General features: G+C 48.7%; 1 protein-coding gene across 1 annotated transcript in view; it reads right to left on the bottom strand.

Moving 5' to 3' along the window:
- ITPKB (inositol-trisphosphate 3-kinase B) overlaps positions 1-12,195 on the bottom strand; it is a 94,760-nt gene extending 82,565 nt beyond the window's left edge. The window contains exon 1 of the mRNA XM_063082766.1: positions 10,273-12,195. Coding sequence (XP_062938836.1) covers positions 10,273-12,195 — 1,923 coding nt within the window. The remainder of the gene's footprint in view (positions 1-10,272) is intronic.
- Between the last annotated feature and the right edge of the window lie 5,363 nt (positions 12,196-17,558).

The raw sequence follows: 17,558 nt of genomic DNA, 5'->3' as shown, positions 1-17,558 counted from the left end.
CAGAAAGCTAAGACATTTCTGTAGGGTCACACAGTCAGGAAGTCGAAGAGTTTAGACTCAGCCCCAGCACTGCCCTGATTCCATACCAGGTCTCTCTACCCCGTGGTGCTATGTTACCCACTCCCGCCCCCTCCCCCACCACCTCCAGGGCTCTTGCGTAGATTCAGGCTCAGTAACACTGAGCAGAAGCTTTCCCTCCCAAGCTTTCCAGGCCATGTCCCTCTGGTCAACTGGGGTGGGGATGGGATAGCCTGAGGCTCCACTACAGCCTCCCGAGAGCACACAAAGAATGTAGCCACCCAAGCTCTACATCTTTTACCAGCTGAGTGTCAATTACATGGTGTCCAATGCCCCATATCAAGGCCTTGGTGGGGGGGGGGGAGGGGGGCCCTCTTTCATTCCAATCTCCCAGAGCCTTTGGATCCAGACTAATCGCTTTGACTGACCACATCCAACAGAGGTAGCAAATTCCTCAAGGCCTTTACCCCAGACTCCTTCCCCAGTGGCCGTTGACCAAATCCGATTCCTCTACCCCCTGTTCCACTACACAGACTGAAGCTTTCTGCATTTCACATGCCAACACCGATTCATTATTTATTAACTCATATTTAATGACTGTGCTTGTTCAATGGTGATACAACTGGTTCTTGAGTTTCGCAAATCTCAAGTATGTCTGTTGGCATTGGCTTTGTCTTAGGGGGCAGATCCCTAAGGAGGACAGGCATGGCATCAATTAGTATCTGCAGACAGACATGTTAAAGTAAATGCCTACTGTTTGGGCAGCCACTGGGGTGCAAAATGCCCTTCCTTTCATGGGTGGCCACCAGAAGGGAGATCCAGCTCCATGAGAAAGGAGGCAGAGGTTTCTGGAATTACAGGGACTGGCCACACATGAGAGGCAGTGTGTAGTTGTTGAATGGAACATCTGCTTTAAAAACTCAAGACTTTGTTGTCGAGCTGCCGTAGGAAGTGCCCAGGGCTCTCCCAAGCTGGGGCAGTGGGGGGCCTCGGCCACGCCCGCCTGACACATGCAACCAGCTCAGAGACCACCACCAAGCCACAGCAAGAAGGGCCCCAAGTTCCCAAGCCGGGATGGTGGGGGGTGAGGGCTTTTGCCACACCCCTCTGACATCTGCACCCAGCCTGGCAATGACCCAACCCCTGCTGGAATCCCCCTGGTCTCTCCTGTGGGAATAAGGGGGGGCGCCACAGGACTCAATCCTGCCATCCCCCTTCCTCTTCCTTCCATCCCATTTCCTTCCCCTTTCCCCCCTCCCCCTCCCTCTCTACAGCTCTGCAACAACGTCCTAGAATGTAAGAAAATAATAGTATTGATTAAAAAAAAAATAGAGAGAAAAAATAAATCTTATTTTTAAAAAAATAAATAAATAAAATAAAAACTCAAGGCTTTGCTGAATTCTTTCACTGCCCGGGACACAGAAGAGAAAAACCACTACAGGGGGCTGCAAAAAAATCAATGTTCTCATAATGAATCCTCAAACTCTAGATGGAGCACAGTCTCCCCTCAATGATTCCGGAGCTACTTCCTGTTCAGGGAACATCAGACCCCCTCCTTGCTCGCCCCAGTCTTCCCTTGCTTCCATCTGATCTGCTGAGGGAGCAAACCACAGCCTGGGAGCCTGCATCCACGGTCCACGCTGGCCGAGACGGGCTCTCAGGCAGGAGGCGGCTACGCTGCTGCCCCTGGGTGGAACCAGCATGCTATCCAGAATGTCCACTCATCCCTGCCCCCTTCCCACACTGCTACTGCAGAAAGAAGTAGGTCCGCTGTGGGCAGACAGTCTATAGCAATTTCTCTTTAAGCTACAAGGAGATCGGAACACCTCACACTGGTGTGGTGCTTGCCCTTCTCTGTCCTTTTTTGGAAAAAGTTTAAAAGCACTGTCATAGTACTCATTATTAAAGCTAATTTCGGCAGGAAGTAATACATACCCTCCCCAAAGGACTCTATATACACTATCTCACTTGAGACTCCAAAGACGATGTGACGTAGGAAGACTACCAATGCACCCATTTTTACAGATGAGCATATCAAGGTCCCAAGAGACCAAGGGCAGACTCAGAGTCACTAGACTTTCCAGCACAATGCACTCCTACAGGTCTCAGAGGAGGCCCCGAGTCTCCTGAGTTACTTAGAATTAGCAAGCTGCTGAATACTAATGCGTGCTTAATGCTGTGATAATAATGACGATAGAGGAGAAAAGTTAAGAAAAAGAGGAGAGAAAGTGGAAACTAAACCTTTACGGAGACTAAAATATCAATTAGGACATATTGCAAATGTCTCCTATCCTAACAAATCTGTATAAGTAAGGATTTTTTAGTAGTTTCTCAAACCCTAATGGTGTCCTTCTAACATCCCAGCTTTAACACACAACAACAATTTTCCTACCCTTGGCTCAGCAATCTGGGTCTCAGGACTAATTGTCCCTAACAAAATCTCCCAGCCATTTCTTAAGCTACTGGCAGGCGGTTGGATTTTCCACTGGACATTGTTAAGAGATTAAACTGTTTATCTCATTGTCATACACAGGCCTTTTCAGTTTCCTGCTAATAGATTCAGGTTAGATAAGGATTACAAAAGTGATACTCCCAGTTCCTCACCATACCAGCCAGCACCCCTTCCTTGTATAGTCAGGAATACATATTTTATCAAATCTATTATTCAGATCGCCAATTTGGAAAAAGAAAATATCACACATCCATGCATAAGCAGAGGATTAGACAAACACCAGCTCCTATACAACTGGGGACAAAGCCCGTCATGGGACGTCCTGCTGAATTATACATTTTACAATTCAGTCAGTCATCAATTGTCACAGAGAAAACAAAAACAAATTGAGCTGAGCCTGGAAAGAATGTCAGGGAAATTGGAAAAACATTTGCTGAGAACTGCCTGGGGGTGCAGTGACCTCCCTTGTCATTGCCCAGGTCCCACCAACTGCAGCATACCAAGAGAGATTGCAGACTGAGCTGGGTGGATGGCCTGTCACCAGGGAACCAAATCCCTCCATCCTGCGGCAGGCTGAACACTCCCCGGAGTGCAGAACAACATTAAACGCAGGTCATATAAAACGTATTGCAGCTTCTTCTTGGAAAACAATACAATCAAATTATTCACTCTGAGTAAATGGATGGGTGGGTGAGGGGAGCAGAATGCCAAGGGGTAAATAAAAAAACTGCAGTCCGTGCCCAAAGAGCCAAAGAGAAAAGCACCTTGCTCACACCCCCCCTCCATGCATTGAGGCCCACCTTATAAAGGTGAGCAAATGGACCACCCATTCAAAGGAGTTCTTGGCCAAGGACGGGCCCTCACCCTGAGTCATCAATATATACTATTATCTCTGGGTTAGGCAAACCCTGATCTTGGTTACCAGGTCAACGGAAGTAATCTCAGTGCCTTTGTTTGAGATGCTGTATCATTCCATGTTCCCTTTCCACCCAGAACCTTACCACCAAAGTAAAATGTTAGATGCACGGGCTAACAGTGAGCTTCAAAAGCGAGGATGCTCCTTAGCTGAAAATTCACCCCCAGCACCCCAGGAGGAGGGGGACCTTTTTGGACTTATTTGGGGATGAGGAAATAAAAACATCTCCTCTCCCCGTCCCAAATCAAATCACCCAGAAAAATGAATTGCCCAGAGTCCTTTCGCCTCCTTATTCCTTAGAGTTCCTATTTTTTGGTTATTTAACAGCTGGTTTGGAGCAAAAAGGAAGAAAACATTTCAGGAAATAAAAAAATATAGTATTGACTACTGGCCTGCAGAGATACTTTTGTTGAATAGGTTTCCATTAAGCAATATCAAGTCAATAAAATGCCCAAGTAAAGGCTCAACGGAGGGGAAAGATCAGATTTCTAATACTGAATTCTTAACGGAATCGTTGAGAAACGCCAGGCGAGTTAGTCAAAAGGCCGAGTGAGACGATTATCACAAGTCAGTCCTGATCAGACAAAGCTCAGAAGACACATCAGAGTGGTCCTCCCCACACAAACACTGTGCCAATGTGTGTCACGGCTGACCTTGTCCCTTGAGGCCTGTACGCAGTGTGCACTTCTGCTGACCAAGCTACTCACTCCTGCCTCTTTGGGTCTAAGCCTTAAAGACCTCCCCAGCCCTGCAACTGAACGAAAGGAAGCTGCACTGGGAAACAGAGACCTAAGTACGACCAGCCTATTCTGAAAGGTCAATGAAACACGCTTCAGGAGACTGTTGTTCCACGATAGCCTGTGGATACTGGTCTTGGAGAATTTCACTTCATTCCAGCCTTTTTGGCTGAGGCAGAATCAACTTCCAGGATTGTACTGGGATGAAAGAGGAACTGAAACAAAATCCCAGGATTGCTGCAGAGCATTTTTTCCAAGAGACCCAGTGAATTTTCCAGACGCTGGTACTCACAGTGTCTCCCAACTGCACATCCACTAACATTTATTGAGCCTCTACTATGTGCCAGCTGCTATACTGGGCACTTCTATACACACGACATCACTAACTTGTCACCACTCCATGAGATCACGCCTGCTCTCCCCTCATTTCAGAGGGCTTGCAGGCCATGTAGAGTCTGGGACGTCATGCCAGCTCTCCCAAACCCCAGCCAGCATCTTTACCCCTGTGGCAGCAAGATCACATGAATAACCAAGACCCTCACCTCCCTGCGCCTTCTATGCTGTCTTTATTCATTTTTCAGATGGTTCAACATTTCTTTTATGGGTAGATCGTGCAGCAAAGACACCTTCTCTCATTCATTCATTCACCCATTTCTTTAACAAAGGTTTGTAAAGCACGTACTGTGTTCAAAGCCAAGGTGTGTTCAAAGCTTATCCACTAAGGGAGTTTTTTAGGTGGAAAGAAGGATGCAAACACAGGTCCTGTAACTGTATTGAACACTTTCTGGCTTGCTCTGCTCATCTTTAAAATGTAGATATTGGAGGAAGTGATCTCTAAAGCCTCTCCCAGACCCAGGCTTGGATAATGTCCATTACGTAAGGTGTAGAACAGTTATTATTTTTTTAATAGCAAACATTAGGAAGCCTAACTTCCTAATGAGATCCTAATGAGATTTATGGTGTCTTTCAGCCAAGGAGACTAAAACTGTCTCTAAATAATAGTTCATCCTGGAAAAATGGATCAAGGGCTGCTGTTTTCACCAGAAAGATGGGGTGAAGGAAGGGGGCCCAGTGAGAAAATGATGAGGTGTCTGGGATGACTTTGATGAGACTCAAGGTTGACTATAGGGGCATGGGACCAGGTTGGCAGATTTCTCCAGATGTCCAAGGGAGCCCTCCACAGTCTGATGGACTGGGCCCATGAGTCTGAGGCAACTGTGGCTGTTTCCTCTCCATGTCACTGAGACCACCTGTAGCACCATCATCACTTGGTTCAGTAAATTAATAGTATGCAGTCAGAGGAAGGACACCCAATCTCGGAAGAATCGGTCACGCAAAATCCCAATGCCGCCGGTTGGCACTCTAAAGAACTTTTCATGTGATCAAAGATGTTATAGGTGAATTTGGTGTGATTTTGTAAACAATGAGCTCCCCTGATTCATGAAAAATACATCATTCACAATGCCAATTCTACCTCGTAAGGGGAAGAAAATCACTGCCAGGCATACTTGTCATGGAACTGAGAGAAAGATGTGTATAACCTGCAATGTCAAGATCTCCTCTCCTGCTAAAACCCACAGAACCTTCCACGCTGGCGGTGAGGCCACAATACAATTTAGAAGAGTTCCTGGATTAATGCCAAATCACCCATTGACGATCTCATACCTACAGAGTTTTTTCTACCAAGATATAAAATTCTTTCCATTAAACACTTTAAAATTCTATCTTTATATAACTAAGTTGAAACCTGACAAAATAAAATTAAACTAAATGATGTTATCAAAACTCCTGGGAGTATAAATAAACTACATAGAACTAATCTAATCTGTAACTACGTTTAGCAGGTAGGTGCCAACAAAATCAGAAAAGTGACTCCATAGCAATTCAGGGCTTAAAAACAAAAGTTCTAAAACTGATTTATGTAACACCTGAAATACACTTTTCTAAAAGCAGGAATCACCTGTTTAATATGTTTTCTCATAAAACCTAAAGGCTAGGTAAGACTTGAGCTCTATTTTTGCAAAGCCTGAACACTTGCATGAAAAGTGACAATGCTGAGATGCTTTTTCTCTAAACCCCACCTTTATTTGAAAGGATTTTAAGCTGACCGAATACTGTCATCTTTGAATACTTTTATCTATGAAGTGACCTTTTGGCTCTGTGTAAGGCCAAGCTTCAGTTTCCAAACTTAAATATCTGAGGGGACCAAAGACACCCCCCAACTTTGTTCTTAAACAGAAAGCTTCTTTTACTTTTCAAGTTAATGTTCTGCCATTCTACCAGCACAGTCTAAATATCAGTCTACTTCTTAGTGAAGATCTTCGGTCTTGTACTGATGATTTATTTTAATGATGCTCTTTCAGTGTGAAATGACAAAGAACCATTCTTTTGGTAAAGAGATAGAAGACAGGCAGATTAATCAGCTGAGCTGGTCAGGTAAAGCCACAAAATTAAAAGTGCCCAGTTTTGGCCTCAGTGCCACACCGAAGAAATCTTGTCGTACTTCTGGACACCCTGATGTATACTTCACATACACCAGGTTTTGAATCAAATGACTAGAATTACATAGTCACTGGGAGTTACTAGACAGACCTCATGAGATCATTCTTAGGCAATATGCACATTTTAAAAGGAGAGAACTGAGCCATAGAGGCAGAGCCTATGAGTGTGTCCTTGTGTCCCTTTGCCTTTCTGGGTCTTGGTTTCCTCACCCCTAAACAGACCAGACTGACACCCGGAACCTCACATAAATGACTCGGGGTCCTCCCAGATCTGAATGCTGCTGAGGTCTTGTCTTGCCAGAAAGATCCTTTCTACATACCTGAGAGAGAAGGAAGCCCTATCTTAAGAAAACAGCATGTGCAACCTGAACTCATAACCCCACAAACCTGCACCTTCAACACGCTCATCCAGAAAAGAATTTTTCACTTATGAGTACTCACCACTAGATAAGTGACCCTCCAAGGCTTTTTATATTTTAGTTTGATTTACCCCAAATATAAAATTTTTACACACTTTTCCAAATCACGTTAAACTGTTTGAACTTCTTACTATGTATATGAGTTAGGTTTTCACTAACAAAAATAAAGCTAGTAAATATAACAACAACAACAAAAAGGCCAAGGAAACAAAATTCCGATGGTCCTTAAAAAATAATAGGCACCGAGAAGACAAGGGTTTTGTACTATATTTCTTTAAATAACCTCCAGGTAATTAGGCCAGTGTTTTTTTGTTTGTTTGTTTTTTGTACATATAATTGATACTACAATGTTGGAATAAATGAATAAAATCTATTTTAATACAGTACTTTAAGCCTGGTGTTTCAATGGTCCAAATACTCTTAAATGGAATTATATAAGGCAGTAAAGAACTGCTGATTAATTTTTAGTTGTCTGAAAGAACAAGAGAGAACACCGTCCTTGCTCTGAGCAATTCGGTTCTGTTCAGATCTCAGAGAACAGTAGGTGTGAATGTATCTCGGTGCAAGTCACTGCACCCAAGGTGTGTGGCACAATTCCAAGCATATTTCGAGTGTGTGACCCTCTATAAGCAGATAAGCCTCCATCCACCCCAGCTGCACACCGCATCGCACACTCATTCCTTGGCAGGATCAAAGAATGTCCTGCAGGAGACATGAAAAGTGTAACTCTGTGGGAAGGCAGGGTGACACAAAAAATAACTCTCAGTGTCTAGCATGGGTCTGGGGGCCAGGCGTTGGCTGTGGGACTGGAACGCCACACAAGCCATTTCAGACCTCTGTGTGTGAATAACTGTGAGCAGGTGTGAGGGCGGGCGTGAGCATGTTCGAGAACGAGTGTGTGCATGTGTGAGCATGTGTGCAGCTGTAGTGCAGAGCCACCATGTACACAGCAACAGCAAAGTTCAGAAAAGAACATGGTATGGGCACTGTGGGACCTCAGATGCTGCTGGCTCAGGTTTTATCTAAGGGACACTGAAAAGCCCAGCCACCAGGCCCAGTCGATCAAGATGTCTGGTCTTCTGTAGACAAAATATCACTCTCAGGTAATCAAGTGATTTTTTTCACCCAGTGAGCAGATGTTTTGGTGTTACAGATAAGGCTCCAGTATAACAATCTGTCCAAGAAGAAGAAAACTTTGCTTATCATGCAAGCATTCAACCAAAGCTCAAAAGTCCCTAGGATCCCATAATTTCCAGTTGGTTACCAGCCGCCCCCACCCCCCCAACTCCCATCAGTCTCATGTGATTCAGAGAACATCACTGGCAGGGGATTTTTCCCTGGCTCTGCTCTGTGGGTGTGTGAAAACATGTTTAAAGGTGGGAGGTAAGTTGGACAACAGGACGACTTCATTTCTACATCTGGATCTTTTAGCTAACTTGAAAACACCACTTAATCCTCTGGTTTTCTCAGTAGGCATCCCTTTGGCAAATGAAAAAAAAAATTATCACCTGTTATGATTAATCTCCCCTTTAACTCACTTCCAAACAAGAGCCCTTTTCAAACATCGGGACGTACAAACTGTTTTGATAATCAGCCAATAGGAGCTGCTAATCCACCACCAGAAAGGGCGAATGGAAAGTTGGAGAACAAGTTAAAGCGACTTTGGCTGCAATGCCTGTGCGCCAGGGTTTCAAAAGCCAATGGGAAGAGTGGGGCAGAAGACATCTCTTATACACTAGGCCTCTAACTGCTGGGCAGGAAGGCAGAGAAATCTGGACCACACCTTCAGAGAGAAGCATTTCCCACCTGCCCTTTCCCACCATCCCCTTCCAGGTGGACCACCCCTCCTCTAAAGGTGGTGTGCCTTTGCCTGACAGCAGGTGCAGGATGCCTGGGGCCCTACCCTGGCCACAAAATGCCAGGCTGATTGAGGCCAGATTTTGCATAGACATTTGCCTCCAGATCTTTAGCAGAAAGCTCGGTTTCAGGAAAAGAACTACCTGGTCTTTGAAAATTCAGCCTGTGATTTCCAAATTGGGAATCAGAGAGAAATATGCTTTGGAGTCCAAAATACCTCAGTGAAGGAAGTACAGTAGAAATATAAAGCTCTCAGTTGTGGTGAAGAAAGTTATTGAGGTACAGTGAATAGTATTTGATATTCAATATGAAATTGGAAGGCTGCCTACTATAGTAAAATGCAGACTTTCCCCCCAAGGAGCACAACGCTGAACTAGGAAATTCCCCATAGTCTCTGGAAAAGTTAAGAGAAAGTCCAGACCACTTCAGAAGTGCTAGTTTCAACTATTATGTCTTCCGTAAGATACTCTGATCCTCCTAAGAGCAAGAACAGCCTACAGCTGAGATTAACCATGTCATAGAAATAAACTCCCGTCTTTTGCCATAGCCAGAACCAGATGTCAGTATGATGAACCAAGACAAATGAAAACGTACCTGAAACTACCTGTACCAGCCAACAAGCATATCCATTAGGAGGTATCTACCCACATACCACCCAATTCAATCTAATATAACATCCTGATACTAAAGAAACCGCCAGCTTAGCACAGAGCATGGTTTTCATTTTAATTCATACATCGAACTGCACCTTAGTGACGCTGACCACACTAATTTTGCAATGTCCTGACCTGACTTACTGAGGCTCAATGGTTCCTCACCCAATAAACTGGCCACAACCACATGTACAGGGTTCAGGGCCCTGTCAAAGAATCACATCACTCGTTTCCCTGGACCATTAGCAGAAGCTGAGTTAATCTGATGACATCTTTGTTGGTTTTCCTCGGCCTGAATGAATCACAGAATTAAAGTGCTTCACCTGATAAAACAAAAGCTAACTCAGCAGTTCTGTTCGCTATCTTTGGGGATTAATCAGGAAGTTTTTGGTGACACTCATGAATATTACCTTCCCAAGAAAAGTAATGACCTACAGCAAGTACTTTGAAAACTTGTTTTCCAAGATGTACATGGATACAGCAGTAGAAGGGACTCGGATTCACTGTGCAAGATACAAGCGCATGGTCAGTGCCTCCTCCACGTACTTTTCTGGTCCCCTAGCAGACACACCTGGAGAGAATTATTAGTTGTGACTGCACCAGGGTCCTGGTCAAAGTCTTCAGGACTCGGCAGAAAATGAGAAAAACGGGACACATAGGGCATCAAAGGTCTGCTGAAAGTAGCATGAGTTCTAGAAAAATCTCAAGGCAACACTTACCACTCTGGGCTTTTGCTGGTCCAGGGTATGCAATAAGGCTGAGTTGGGGTCTAGAGTGCGCTCAGGGTCACTGGAGATGTCCTCCTCCGAGTCCTCATAGGATGAGAAGCCCGTGGAGGAAGCCGAGGAAGAGGACAGTTTCCTTAGGGGCAGGTTGCCCTGAGGGCTTCCCTGCACCTCCTCCAAGCCCCCGTCCTCCTGGGCGCCCATGTCTGTAATGATCACGGCAGGTATGTTGCTGGGGCTGCAGGCCTCTCTGGGAGAAGGCTTGTCGTGAGCCGGGGGCAGAAGTTCCAGGGTGGGGCCGGGGTTTCTGTCCTTCCTCTGGGTTTCCCAAGTCCCCTCCGCTTGTACCCCTGTGCCACACGTCCACACCAGATTGGCTTCCACCACGGGGCCCAGCCAAACCCTGGAGCTCCCAGGCTGCACACCCACCCTGTCCCCAGGAAGGCACTGAGGTTCTTTCATGTCTTTTGCTGCTTCCCAACAGGGCAAAGCCTCCAGCATTCTGCCAGAAGGAATTCTCACCTCCACCTCCCTGGTCCCGGGCTGTGCTAGGCCCCCAAGCAAGCCCAGCGTTGGAGACCTTTCCTCTGCTCTGTCGGAGGGCTGCCGAGGACCCCCCACCACTGGGGCCCCACCTGGGGCCTCCCTGGGGCCTACGGAGCCCAGATCTCCAGACGGCCTGGACCAGTGCAGAGCATCGGAGGGCTCCGAGTTTTCTGCATTCACAGTCTTCTCCTCTGGCCTTCCTCCCACTTCAGACGCCCCGGAGCTGGGCATGCCACAGGGCAGATTTCCTTTCCTCATCTTCCCTGGGGACTCTCCACCGCGGGGCCGTCCCCTCTCGGGGGCTGGGCTTGTCCCACTGCCCAGAAACTGCCCCTGCCTCTCTACAGAGGCCACCCGGAGGCGCGGGTCCTCAAGGTCGATGGCCCTCTCAGACCGCTCAAACGATGCAGGACGCTGTGGGCGGTGTGGCCCAGTGGATGTGGCTCTGGGTGCCACTTCTGTGGCCATCACTAAGTTCTCTCCGACCAGCCCCAACGAGGGAGCTTGGCAGCTCTGAGTTCCCGAAGGAGCAGAGACACTCTTGTCAATTTCCATAGCTACGGGTGAGCCGTAGTGGGGACTGGCAGGGACGCCGTCCTCGATCCTCACCGAAGCGGCTGGACCTTGAGCCCCAGATCCCGTCGGGGCGGCCCGGCTGGGGAGAGGTGCCACTCCGTCCTTGTCCTTGGAGGGGCGTAGGCTGGGCCCTCTCCTCCTCCCAGAATCGGCCTCTGAAGTCTCTGGACATTGCTCCCCCCAGGACTTTGTCCTCCGTTCGTCGCTCGGGGCGCACTGGGCCAGCCCCCTTCCAGGGGGCTGGCTGCTGCTGCGCGAGGGGCACGGAGAGGGCGAGCGAGCCCTGCCCGGACGCGGGCTGCGGGGCGCCTGCACGGCTGAGCTCTGCGCCTGGATGTGCGCCTCGAACATGCCCACTTTCTGGTTCACCTGCACGTTCTGCAACTCGCGCTGCAGGATCCGCAGCTTCCTCTTGGTCTCCTCCGGCCCCGGAGGGGACAGGGTACCGGCGGCCACCACCTGCTGCCCGTCCCCGCGCAGGCGGCCCGCCCAGCTCCGGCTGCCCACGCTGCCGCCGCTGCTCTCGCCGCTGCCGCTGCTACTACTGTTCAGCCTGCGCCGGCCGCTCCGCCAGCCCCCGGGGCTCCGGGGCTTGTCGGGCGACAGCAGCTCGGCGGGGGGGAAGAGGAACGAGGCGCCTGTCCCGGGGCTGAAGACGCTGCCGGGGCTCAGCACGGGCCTCCCCGGGGGCGGGGGCGTCTGGCTGCGGCTGGGCGCGGGGTCGCCGCCGCTCTTGCCCTGCTTGGCGCTCTTCATGATCACCAGGCTGTTGAGCGCATAGCAGTACACAGCCATAGTACTGGGTCCTCCGCGCCGCCCGCCGCCGGCGCCGCCTCCTCCCGCAGCTGGCGGCTCAGCCCCGGAGGCCCGGCGGCCGCGGCTCGGCGCGCAGAGGGGGCGGCATGACCCGGGCGACGGGCGGGGGGCACGACCGCGGGCTCAGCCCCCGCCCACAGCTCCATCCACCGCCGTGCCCCTGCGGAGACACAAGGAGAAAAGTCAGGACCCCGGGGGACGCAGGGGAGGGGGCGCCCACCCGCGGAGCCCAGATGTGTCCCGGCGGGGGGTCGTGGCACGTCTCCCCGACCCATGTCCCCGCTGCCCCAGCCGTGGGGGGGGTGGGTTCCCCCGGTGCGCTCCATCCGCCCCCCCGGCCCCCGACCCAGGGCTGCGATGCGCTTTGGGGTCGTTTCAGATTCCAAAGTCTGAGAGTCGTCTCCGGAGCCACGCGGACGGCAGGGACGATGTGCAAGAACTGGCTTCCTAAGTGGGCCACCGGCTCCGGGGCTTCCCGGCCTGAGCAAACACTAGCTACGGAGGGGAACCCGGCAGCTCCCGCCCTGGACATCGGGGTCTCCCTGCTGCACCCTCTCGGGACATCAGAGACCAACTCTCCCCAAACCGCTGCCAGCGCCGGATCCGGGAGGGCGCCTGGGTGCCCGCCGTTTACCTTCCTGACCCTGGCCTTGGGTCTGTGTCTGTCGGCCTAGGCAGGCCGGGTCCACAGCCGGAGCACTTTCCAGCACTGGCCCGGTCGCCTGTCCCTAACAAGCGTGTTTTGTGTGTGCCGAGGTTCTGCACGTCCCTTGTACCGGAACCAATCTTCGCTGGCCCCCTGCCGTCGCCCACCTCGGATGGTGGGTGGGTGTGTGTGTGTGTGTGTGTGTGTGTGCGTGTGCGTGTGCGTGTGCGTGTGCGTGTGCGCGTGTGCGTGTGCGCGTGTGTGTATGTGTGTGCTCAGTGTGTGTGTGCGCGCGTGTGTGTGTGTGTGTGCGCGTGTGTGTGTGTGTGTGTGTGCGCGTGTGTGTGTGTGCGCGTGTGTGTGTGTGTGTGCGCGTGTGTGTATGTGTGTGCTCAGTGTGTGTGTGTGCGCGTGTGTGTGTGTGTGTGCGCGTGTGTGTATGTGTGTGTGCTCGTGTGTGTGTGTGTGTGTGTGTGTGTGCGCGCGTGTGCGCGCTCTGAGTCCCACCCTCTGCGCGCCCCGTTACCGAGGACGCGGCTGCCCCCCGGACTCCGGGACCCGCACCCCCTCGGAGGAACTCCGGGCCACGCGTGGCTGCAGCCCGGGTGCCCAAAGCCAACCTCCCGGGGCCGGCGCTCTACGTCCCCGAGTGCAGGGCTCCTCCGCATCCCGGGCAGCCTCGGCCCAGTCCGAGGACGCCTGCAGCGTGCCCGGGGAGGAGCCGCGGAGCAAGCCGCCCGGAAGGCGGGCTGGAGAAACGCCGCTTCACGCCAGCCTCTGAGATCAGACCCCCTGCTCCTGTCCCCTGCCCACCCCTCTGCAATGCTGCAGCACCCGGAGCTCAGATCGGCTCCAGAGCAGAGGGAAGGGAAAGAGGGTGCGGAGCGAATCCAAAGCCACCAAACTTACCTGCAGTTTCTCCGATCGCCGGGTCCTGTGCAGACTACATGCCCGGAGACGCAGACCTCGTCGGGACGAGATGGCTTTACCAGTAAAAATGCTCAGAAATGATTTCCGCAATAAGCTATGGGAGACACAAAAAAGGGCGGGGGAGTGCGGAAAAGACGGAAAAGAGGGCAAAGCGCCTCGGCGCAGGGGACCGGCGATCCCGGCGGTGGCGACCCCAAGCCGGCCCTGCACGCCTTTCTCGGCCGTGGAGATACTACCCTGTCGGTGTCTGCTCCGGGCTTCTTCGGTGTTTGTTCAATGTACGACTACAAAAAAAAAAAAAAAAAAAAAAAAGTTGGGGGAGGGGAAGGGGAGGAGGGAGCAAGGCGGGGGCTTGGGGAGGAGAGCAGGAAGGAAGTTGTGAGCCTGTCTGGGGTTGGACTCAGCGGAACAAGTTTTTCTTTTTTTCTATTGCTTGGCAAGACCGAGGAAGGGAAACACTTTTTTTTTAAAAAAAAGTTTCCATTGTTAGCTAACAACAACAAAAAAAGCCTTTTAACCAATGCGGTTTAAAGATAGACGATTCATTTTCCACCCCTGCATCGAGGCTTGCCGGTGTCTAGCTTTATGAAATTATTTTTGAAAAATGTTTTTAATAGCGTTTGGAGTGTGCGTTTTAAACAAAGCAAATTAGGGGGACCATTTGAGCACGGAAAACGGGCTAACATCCTATATAAACGGTTTGTGTTCTTGTGCAGAAATATGCAGATTCAAAGGAGGTACGTTGTGGGCACCTCGTTGCAAAGCAGCAGATTTGAAGTGCATCACGGTAGTCTTTGGAAGGCTGGTTGGGCTGTGAGCAGCGGATGGTTTTGCAGTGCAATCGCTAGATGTATAAACACCTTTACCTTGCACATTTATGTATAAATGCACACAGCAAATGGGACATTCGCATATTTGTGCCCTTAATTCTCAAAGTTGTTTTAAGAAAAAGCATAGTGAAACGAAGAAGGCTTGAGCAGTGTGTGAAACCCCTTTGCTCAGGCTCTTGTAGACTGGATCATTTTCAAGAGCCTTCCTCTAACCCCATCAGCAAAAAAGGGGGAGGCGACATCAGCCTGCATTACAGGGCAGGGGATCGTACCCCACTTAAGCTCTGGCACTGCACGTGCTCAGCATAGTTCCCTAAATCTTAAACTACAGCATTTAGTGGAAAGAGAGAAAACACAGCTGCAAGGCTCAGGAGATTTGAAAATCCCAAACCCGAATGGGTCCTTATATCCCGACTACCTAAATTCAGACGGAAATTTTGACTTTGCGTGTAGCAAGCAGATCTCTTGCTTGTTTATGTAACAATACTGTGAAGTGAGCAAAGCAACCTGCTACTCAACCAGGAAAAGACTCTTTAAATCTAAAACCAAGAGATCTTCGAGCCAAAAATTCCTGGGAACCAGACACTGTTGAATCCTTTCTAATTTTTTAAATGATGCCATGGAAGGATGGAACCCAATTCCCCTCTGGCCCAGAGTTTATGCAGGTGCTGACTCAGGCTTCGGGCTCTTTCTAAGACAGAGAAGCCTTTCCTTTCCCCTAATTTGGTTCCCCAGCAGCAAGATAGAGCTGCCAGTTCTCAGGAGACTTGCTCATTGGAGTTTATTCCAGGAGAGGTATCATGGTGGAAGCAACTGAAGAGCTAGCAAGACATACACCGAGCACGGAAACTTAACTTCTCAACCCCTGGGGAACCTCACTGTCACCTCATGGCCAAACACCACCAGCCTGCCCTAGTTGAGAGACTCAAGCTTCCTGAACGTGCAGCCAGCCTGAAAAATTTTTGGTCAACGGCAGCCAGCAGCTGTCAGGTGTGACACGGAGGAAGAGATTCCTGCCTTGGGCTGGAGGTAGGACTAGATGATAATGGTACACTCTGAAATTCTAGCTGTGCCACCCAGAGCCGCAGGGCTTGGAGAAAAGAAGGAACAAAACCTACATGGAAGCCAGTATGATAGTCTTGCATCCTGGAGCAGAATCTAGTTGCCTTCCATGATTTTAAATGAACATAAGAAAAAGAATTTATATAGCACTTGTTATTTGCCAGACACTGTTCTAGGCTCATTATAAATATGTACATATTTTTATCCTAATGACAACCCTATGAGGTAGGAATCCCCATTTTATGGATGAAGAAATCAAAGCACAAAGAGGCCAGTCATTTTGCCCCAAAACCCACAGCTGGTGAGAGGCAAAACTGGGATTTGAACCTGTACAGTCTAGAATCCGTACTTGTCACTGGTTCTCTGCATTCTATACTAGTTATCTACAACTGCAAGGAAGGTTTGCCTAACTTTTCAGGGTCCCCATTTGCCCACTTTTGAAAAGGCATCTTAAAAAACCAAAGCTATGAAACTATAAGAACAGAAAGGAACTTCAACTGGAGATAGAGCACCCATGAAAAACCTATGGCTAGCATTATACTTCACGATAAAGGACTGAACATTTGCCCCCTAAGATCAGGAACAAGGTTAGGATGTCTGTTCTTGCCACTTTTACACAACATTGTACTTGAAATCCTAGCCAGTGCAATCAAATGAGAAAAAGAAATAAAAGATATCCAAATTGGAAAGGACAAAGTAAAACGATTTAGATGATATGATTGTCTATGTAGAAAATCCTATGGAGTCTACAAAAAAGCTACTAGAACTAACAAGTGAGTTTAGCAAATGTATTAGTTTGGTAGGCTACCATAAGAAAGTACCACAGACTGGTTGGTTTAAACAACAGTAATGTATTTTTTCACAATTCTGGAGACCAGAAGTCTGAGATCAACATGTTGGTGGGATTGGTTTTTTCTGAGGCCTCTCTCCTTGCCTTGTAGATGGCCATCCTCTCCCTGTATTTTCACATGGTCTTCCCTCCATGCATGTCTGTGTCCTAATATTCTCTTCCTATAATGACGCCAATATTATTGGATTAGGGCCCACCCTACTGACCTCACTTAACCTTAATTACATTTTAAAAGACCCTCTCTCCAAATACAGTCACATTCTGAGGAACTGATGATGAGGACTTCAGCCTATAAGTTGGGGGGAGCAGGGGGAGACACAATTTAGCCCATACAACAAAGTTGTAGGATACAAGATCAATATACCCAAATCAATTGTATTGCTATATGTACAAGACCTGTAGAGAGAAAATTATAAATTGCTACTGAGAAAAACTGAAGACCTAAATAAATGGAGATATATATCGTGTCCATGAATCGGAGGACTCAAGATTGTTAAGATGCCAATTCTCCCCAAATTTATCAATAGATTCAATGCAATCACTGTCAATACCCAGCAGGGCTTTTTTGTCTTTTGCTTTTGTTTTCTAAACATCACAGGAAATGCAAATGATCTAGAATAGTCAAAACAACTTTGAAAAAGAACAGAGTGGAAGGGCTAACACTGTCTGATGTCAAAACTTATTATAAAGCTACAGTAATCAAAACAGTGTGGTATCATCATGAAGGTGGACAATTAGATCAATGAGACAGAATAGAGTCCAGAAAGAGACCCGCATATTTGTGGGTAATTGATTTTTGACACAGGTGCAGAAAAGTGGAGAAAGAAGTCTTTTGACAAATGGTGCTGTAGCAATTGGATAGCCACATACAAAAAAAGAAAGAAAGAAAGAACTTCAATGCATATCCTCTACCATATATAAAAATTAACTCAAAAAAGCTCATAGATTTAAATGTAAAACCTAAACCATAAAACTTTTATAAGAAAACATAAGAGAAAATCTCTGGGACCTTAGTTTAGACAAA

The sequence above is a fragment of the Cynocephalus volans genome, chromosome 18, assembly GCF_027409185.1.
Source record: "Cynocephalus volans isolate mCynVol1 chromosome 18, mCynVol1.pri, whole genome shotgun sequence".
Lineage (NCBI taxonomy): Eukaryota > Metazoa > Chordata > Mammalia > Dermoptera > Cynocephalidae > Cynocephalus > Cynocephalus volans.
The sequence above is the reverse complement of the archived record's forward strand: the minus strand, read 5'-3'. Positions and strand labels throughout refer to the sequence as shown.